Source organism: Belonocnema kinseyi, chromosome 5 (genome assembly GCF_010883055.1).
Source record: "Belonocnema kinseyi isolate 2016_QV_RU_SX_M_011 chromosome 5, B_treatae_v1, whole genome shotgun sequence".
Lineage (NCBI taxonomy): Eukaryota > Metazoa > Arthropoda > Insecta > Hymenoptera > Cynipidae > Belonocnema > Belonocnema kinseyi.
Window position 1 is genome coordinate 124,402,219 of NC_046661.1, and position 8,467 is coordinate 124,410,685.

At 26.2% G+C, this 8,467-nt stretch overlaps 1 protein-coding gene across 1 annotated transcript; it reads left to right on the forward strand.

The window, feature by feature from the left end:
* The first annotated feature begins 874 nt into the window (after positions 1-874).
* Positions 875-7,620, forward strand: LOC117172563 (40S ribosomal protein S16). Its single transcript, XM_033360623.1, has 5 exons — positions 875-952; positions 1,050-1,094; positions 3,406-3,537; positions 7,011-7,125; positions 7,413-7,620. The coding sequence occupies exons 1-5, from the start codon at positions 932-934 to the stop codon at positions 7,556-7,558; spliced, it is 459 nt and encodes a 152-aa protein (XP_033216514.1). The 5' UTR covers positions 875-931; the 3' UTR covers positions 7,559-7,620.
* Positions 7,621-8,467: the final 847 nt, after the last annotated feature.

Sequence of the window (8,467 nt, forward strand, 5' to 3'; positions counted from 1 at the left end):
CAAACTAATAAACCTTTCATAAAATAGTTGTATTTCTCACCGCAATCAGTGAACTTTTGAGCCAAATATGGAATCGTCAATTTTTCAATTAAAAAAAAATAATTTAAAAGAAAAAAGGAAATTTTCGTATATTTGAATGAGACAACAAAATCTAAATAAATATACTTATTATAAAACATCATTTTTTCCAAATTATTGAAAAAATAAAGTTTCATCCCATACAATTGGTATTATTGTTTGACCCTCGGCGAGCAGCCATCTTCTTATCTGACTTCATATGGTAAAATATCATCGACATAAAGTACTGGACAGCAATATACGCTGGTATACGGCTGTCGGAAGTGGACCAGGGAACAGAAAGAGAGAAAAAATGGAGAAAGTATATGTGTCCTTTTCTAAGGATGATGATTGGATCTACTCATCTTCCGTCTGCTTTCATCAGAAATAGATCAACTGACCAATCACCAATCGCCATCCTTAGAAAAGGACAGGGCTACTTTCGCGATTTGTCATCTCTTTCTATTCCCTGGACCACTTCCGACAGCCGTAGCCAGCGGTCCAGTACATATCTTTGCCAGTACTATTTGTCGATGTAAAATACCTAATAAACACGTAATATTTCAAAAGTTTCTTGATATATTTCAGGCAGTCAAAATTTCGTGAAATTTTTACAATAAGATTAAATTATTCAATTATTTACAATATATCACAATTAAATGCAATAAATTGTTATGTTTATTTAATTGATTATCATTTTCGTACTTTTCCCGATGTCTAGAGAAATTATTCCTGATGTTCATTTTAATCGAAAATTCAAAAAAGTAAAACCAGGTAAAACTGTTTGACTGACCGGAAACAAGTGGCTCCTGCAATTCAAGAACTAGCCACCAAGCCTATTTCACTTCCTTTCCGTCCTTTTTCTTCCTTCACCATGCTCGAGAAAACCCAGAAGGTAAATTCTGCAATTTCTCAGAGTTTTCAAGTGTTTTAGAGATTGTTCTTAATAAAACGAATCGTACTAATGGTGAAATCTTTTTTTATTCTTCCAGAAACAAAAGGAGCCGATCCACTCGGTGCAAGTCTTCGGACGCAAGGTGAGTGAAAATGATATTTATAGAGGTTAGGTTGTCGCGTGGTTAAGTGTCCATGCCGAGGTGTCATTAATTTTCAAAGAATTATTCCTAAAAACTGTTTTATTTATCGTCAAAATTGTCCCCTAAAAGTATTATTTTTAAATCCTGACTCTGATTTAGTTTTGAAACTTCTTGGAAATCTGTTTTTTTTTTTCCTGGAATTATTGTTTCGCAAGTTTTTTTCTCTACTTATGTTGTAATTTGCAGTTATTTGTTTTAAAAAATAATGATATATAATAATAATATAATATAATAATTTTGAGATAAACTATTTTAATGGAGATGTTTAGTATTCAAATAATGAAAAATTAAGGTTTATGGTTTCGGCGGCCAAATTTTGGGCCCACTTAATTTAATATTTTGGACCTGTCTTATGTGCATTTTAGTTTATATTTATCGGTTTTAATTGAAAATATCGTGTTTGCAAAAGTAAATCTTACCAACCTTTTTTATGTATATATACATACTTGAGATTTTTTTAGATTATTTTTCATAGCATATTTAAATAGTAAATAAAAAATTATCAGAGCCAAGTTAAATTATATATTAAACATTTTTAAAGTGTTAATAATGCTGAAAATTTAAAATTGACTAGTTGAAATTGATCAATCTCAACTTCCAAGTGTTATAAACTGTAACTTTTTGATATGTTAATGATGTTCTGATAACTGTTTTTGATTTAAAATCTTGAAAGTTGAACTTTTGTTACAGATTAATTTTTGGTTTGAAGCTTTTTAATTTTAATTGAAAATTCGTCGTTTCGATTGAAAAAGAGCCTTTTTGTTGAATTTTTTTTCTTTGGCTAAAAATTAATATAAGCCAATTCCCACTTTAGCTATGTTGTTGAGATTTTTTCTGTTTAATTTTTTTTTTTAACTGAGAATTTAATTATCACAGTTGAATATTCCATGATTTTAGTCAAAAATTCATATCTTTGGTTGGAAATTACTGTTTTTAAAGTAAAAACTTAACTATTCATTTGGCTGTTCAAAAAATTGTATTTTTTACTGTGCAATTCGTCTACTTTGGTAATTTAGTATTCTTTGTTAAAAATTCTTTTATTCTAGTTAAAGATTCATAATTTTAGTTGAAAATTGTTGATTTTTTCACTGAAAATTTAACTGTTCTTTTTTTTTTGTTCAAAATTGATCTTTTTTAGTTCAAAAATTCAAATATTTGATTGACAATTTATCTTTTTTGTTTGTTTTTTGAATCGTATTTTTTGGTTGAGAATCAGAATTAATCTTATTGTTAAAATATTATTCTTGCTTGAAAATTTATCTGTTCGGTGGAAAATTCAAGTATCCCAGTTAAATATTCATCATTTTAGTTGAAAATTCATTTTTTTGGGTGAAAATAAAACTACTTGGGTTGCAACTTTTTTTCTTAAGTAAACAATTGAACTCCCTTTTTTGATTCAAAATTTAACTATTTGGTTGCAAAGTGATTTTTTTTTTATCTGAAAATTGAACTATTTGCTTTAAAAATGCATGCGTTCTCAAAATTATATTTTTTGGTGAAAAATTAATCTTTTGTTGGAAAATTGAGCTTATTCTTTAAAAATTTATCTTTTGGGTGAAAATAGAACTACTTGGATGGAAGTTCAATTCTTTTGTTAAAAATTTATATACTGTAGTCGAGGATTCAACATTTTACTTGAAAATTCATCGCTTTGGTTAAAAAATTGAAATTTTTGTGTGGAAAATTGAATTTTTTTTAACTGAAAATTTAATTGTTTCATTTTTCGATGAAAGGTGATATTCAAAATTAAACTCTTTCTTCGAAAATTCATGCGTTTGAAATATAGTCTTTTTTGGTTGAAAATAAAATTTACTGGGTTGTAAGTTAAACTCTTCGGTTAAAAATTTGTCTTAAGTTTAAAATTAATCTATTCTAGTTGAAAATTAATTATTTTAGTGGTAAATTCATTACTTTCATTGCAAATTTTCCCTTTTTTTGTTTGAAGATTTTTTTTTAACTGAATGTGTAACTTACATTTTTGGTTAAAAAAATATCTTTTTATTTCGAAATTTATCTATTTGGTTGCAAGTTGATATTTTCTAGTTAAAAACTATTTCGTTGGAAATTCATGCGTTTAAAACTTAACTAAATTAATAATTTTAACTTGAAGTATTAAAACAGCAAAATAATAGGTTTTTTTTTTCATTTAAACTGGGTTTAATATTGTGTTTACTTTTAAATATATTTTCCATTCACTAAATAAAACTGGATAATTATAAAAAAAATTGAAAATGGACTTTTCTCTTTCTAGAAAAGTGCAACCGCGGTTGCCTACTGCAAACGAGGTCGTGGAAACCTCCGAGTCAATGGACGTCCTTTGGAATTGGTGGAACCCCGTGTTCTGCAGTACAAACTTCAGGAACCCATTTTGCTCCTGGGAAAGGTAAATATATTTTATGTCTTTTCTTCAAATTATTTAATTAAAAATGCGAAATACATTGAAGGAGAAACATGTAATGAGTAAAATCCAAAAAATTGAATTTCCTTCAAGTACGTTAAACTTTTATTGATTCCGCGCCCTTTTGCAGAATATAAGAATTTTTTAGCACCTTCAGTACAAAATGTAAGGTTTTAGGTAAACATTATGTATTAGGACCATACCTGGAAAACCTGAAATTGTCAGGGAATTTTTATATTTCTGGAAATGTCGGAGAATTTTGTTCAAATCAGGAAATTTTGCGAGATCTGGCTTGATTTTGGTTTTTAATTGCAATATAAAATTGAATGAAAATAATTCTTCGTTTGTAAATGAAGTTTTATCTTTTTGCTTTGACATTGAACAGTCTTTAATGTTTTCTATTTCTTGATTAAAAAATCTTGTTAGTTGAAAATTCAACTCGTATTGAAAATTAGTCTTTTTTAGTATAAATTAATTTTCTTGCTTGAAAATCAATCTTTTTGGTTGACAATAAAATTACTTGGTCGAGGGTTAAATTATTTGCTTAAAAATTTAATGACTCCCGATAAAGATAAGTAATTTTCGTTGAAAATTCATCTTTTTGGTTTAAAATTCAACTATTCCATCTAAAGATTCGTCCTTTCAGTCGAAGAATCATCAATTTAGTTGAAAATTAATTTTTAAACTAAAAATTAAAATATTTGGTGGAGAATTTGTCTTTTTTTTTTAATTACTGTATCTTTTTTGTAGAAAATTAATCTTTTTGGTTGGAAATTGAAGTATTCCAGTTAAATATTCGCCATTTTAGTTTGAAATTAATTATGTTGAAAATAACGCTTGGTTGGAGTTTAAATTTTTTTGTTCGAAACGTATCCTTTTAGTTCAAAATTCAACTAATCCAATTGAAAATTCATCATTCCAGGTGAAGATTGATCATTTTAGTTGAAAAATCATCAGTTTGGTTGAAAATTGATCCTTTTCTAGTTCAAAATTTAACAATTTGGTTGAAAATTTGTCTTTTTGTTGAAAATTCATGTATTTTGTTGAAAAATCTTATTTTTTGGTACAAAATTCTTTTTCTTTTTTTTCAAATTCAAGTATTCCAGTTAAATATTCAGTATTCTAGTTTAAAATCAATTTTTATCGTTGAAAATAAACCCACGTGGTTGAAAGTTCAACTATTTTGTTAAAAAAAAGATTGGTCGTTTTACTTAAAAATTCATCTTTTTCGTTGAAAATAAAACTACATAATTGGCTGAAAATTAAATTCTTTTGTAAAAAATCAATCTTTTTGGTTGGAAATTTATAATTTGCTAAAGCTTTCTAAATTAAACATATCCATTGAATCCCTAGAAATTGAAAAAATATGATAAATTTGTGAAACTGTATACATATTTCGAGTCGATTGTTTAAAAAAATACGAAATATTTCAAATGCTCTCTTCAGTGTGGCCGGCTGGACCAGAAAACCGAAAAATGACAGTGAATTTATTTTTGGACCGGGATTTTACAAAAATTTTAGAATACAAATTTTTTCCAACTTTGATTTCAACCGTTTTTTAAATAATTTTTCAAATTGTGATTGTTAAAGTTAGTATATCATTCAGTTTAGAATACTTCATTCTAAAATCTTTAAAATAAAAAATTTTCCATTTTAATTTTTAAAAGCAAAAATTTTCATTTCTAGAATTTTAAAATGCAGTTTTAAAGGCTTACAAAATTAGAAGTTTTTAAAATCGAATATTTTTAAATAAAAAAACAAGGAAACCCGGAATTTTACGAATTTTCATAAGAAAAATCTGCTCAAGTTCGATTTTAACAGTTCTTTAAAATAATTAAAGTGCTGTTTTGAAGATTTAAACAATTAAAAATTAAAAGTATTTGTAGTTGAAACTTTTTGATAAAAAACATACAAATACTTAATAAGAATTGAAATTAATATATCATTTATTCCGATAATTTGATTTTTAATTAAAAATTGTCATGATATATCAATAATATATTTTTAATTCAGAGTTTCCGGTCTTCCCTTATATAGTCATAATAATATAGTCATAATGAAAGCTTTTTATTAAATTAAAGGGAGTCTAAATTATTCAATTTTTATCCCATTTAATTTGAAATTTCTTAATGTAGAAAAAGAATAAGTATTTAATATTTAACAATATTTCACTGCTCATTTAGGATGAGTAAATTGAAACCAAATCTTTAAAAGAAAATAATTTGAAATTACATAGAAAGCTTTGAATCTTTAGATTTTTGAAGAACTTTTAAACTTTTAGCGTTACAATTTTAATTGTTCTATTTAAAAAAGTGTTTAATTTATAAGTGAAATTGTTAAATTTTTACGCATAAATAACAATTGAACACTTATTATGAGTAGAAAAAAGTTGAGAAATTTTAAGAGATACTTAGCAGTTTTGAAGAGATTCAAAATTAATTAAAAAGTTGAAATTATTTCAAGTCATTTAAACGACATGTGTTAACATTTTTTTCAGAAATTCTAAATGTATTTTAAATTTAATCGAAATTTTCCTACAATTTTTGAAAATCCTGCAAATTAAAAAAAGGCCTTAAAATCTTCTATTTTCTTTGATAATTTTTGAAATCTTAAAACCTTAAACTTTCTTTTACAATAATTTTTCAAAGTGAAAAATCATTTTTAATTTTCCTAAGAATCTTAAGAAATTTTTTTATTCTTTTGAAGTCTTTCACAATTCTTAAAAAAATTCTATATTTTTTGTTTGAAATATGCAAAAATCTACATTTTATTCTAAATTCAGCTGTAAGTATTTGAAATTATTCAAGTTCTAAATTTAATTCGAAACTTTCTTAAACTTCTAAATATCTCTTAAAATTACTCTAATATTTTTACAAATAATAAGTGTTCTATTATTATTTATAAATTTAAATTCAAATTTTTCTTTAATTTGCAGGATGCTTTAAAAGTTTTAGAAAAAATTCAATTCATTTTGAAATTTATTTAAAAGTTCTGAAAAAAATTCAAAAGTTATTTTGAATTTGGAAAAATGTAAAACCACTTTTAGATTTCTCAAGGTTTTGAAATAACATTTTAAAGCTTTTAAAGGATGCCCAGACTATTTAAAATAAAAATAATTTAAGTACTGTTTAGTGAAAAAAATTATTTTTCGATTTTTAATGTGATTTTTTTTAGAAATATATAATTTGCAATTAGAAGTTTTCACTTCGTGAAATAAATAATCTTCACAATTCTTTTTTTATATTTTATAATAACGTAATTACAACTTTTTCTCCAGATATTATGATTTTGAAGCTTGCGCATATTTCTCCTTAAAAATAATTTACAAATGATGTTTAATTATTCCGAACATGACTTTTCTGTGAATAAAAAATGGATTCTGACTTTATGGAAAGAAATTAATTATAAATTTACTGTTTTATCCAGTCCATTGATGTCAAGTTTTTTTCCACTTTCAGGAAAAGTTTGCAGGAGTAGACATCAGGGTCAGAGTGAACGGAGGAGGACATGTCGCCCAGATCTACGCCATCCGACAGGCAATTTCCAAAGCCCTCGTTGCCTATTATCAGAAATGTGAGTAATATTTCTCGAAATTAGGATATTTTAATTTAATCTCGTAACATTGATTTTCAATTCTTAAATATGAAATTTCAATTTATTTATTTATTTAATTTTTTTAAAGGATTTAAATCATCTGCAGATAAATGAATACCTTTTGATATTTTTCTATGCAGATTCACATCAAATTTTGCATTTTAGGCTCGTTCTTTTGTATATAGAAGTTTTTTAGGCGGCTAAATTAAACATTGTCTGTTTTTAATTTGTGTGATTTTAATATTTGCGTGCATTTTTGCTTCTAGATGTTGACGAGGCCAGTAAGAAGGAAGTGAAGGACATCCTCATTCAGTATGACCGAACTCTCCTTGTCGCTGACCCCAGGCGTTGCGAGCCGAAGAAATTCGGTGGTCCAGGTGCCAGAGCACGTTACCAAAAGTCGTACCGTTAATTACGAAATTTCCCTGCAAATTTTTCTTTATATTATTCAATAAAACCGAATAGAAATCTAAAGTCTGGAATTTATTTGTTTTAAATTTCTCGACTTGATATTATAATTACCTCATTTTTATTATTTTATTTTTCAATATTGAGACCATATAATAGGTACGTGTCTGATTCCTATTTTACTGAAGTTTATCGCGAAACACAAATTGATCTTATAGCTGGGAATTTTAGAGAATTTTTTCCGAGAGCGTGCTTAATTTTTTTTTTTTTAATTGCAACGTTAAATTCATGGTGGTCGCTGAACCGGGAATTTTCAGAAGAAACATCTGCCCCAGTTCGATTAAACAGTTTTTTTAAATACTAAGTGCAGTCTTAAAGATTTAAGCAATTGAAAAATAAAAAGATGGAATTTTTTTATTTAAAAAACAGTTTTATTTTCTCAACTGTAAATATAGATAAATAAATAAATTACATTTAGAATACATCTGTACTTTATGTATAAAAGTCTGAAAAATAATTGATTTAAGGGCATGTGACACAGCTAAATACCTATATTACCGACCTCACTTTTTCGGTTCACTGAATGTTTTTTTGAACCTAAGAACTTTTTTTGTAAATAAAATATCGAGCTGAAGATTGGAAGATTTATTAGAGTACAATAAAGTACGTTAAGGTACTGCTTTTTGTTAGGAACTTCACTGAAAATTATTTCATTTTTCTGAACCTCGACATTTTTTGAACGTTCCACCTTTTTTTATACATAAAATATCGGTCTCAAACTTTGAGAAATGCAAGAGCCGAAAGAAAACTGCGTTTAAGTACAAAGCTTAATAATAAAAGATGTGAAAAAATATATTTTAACAATCAATTCCAACGGCATCAGCCGGTAACGTTGTACACGAAAATACGAAAC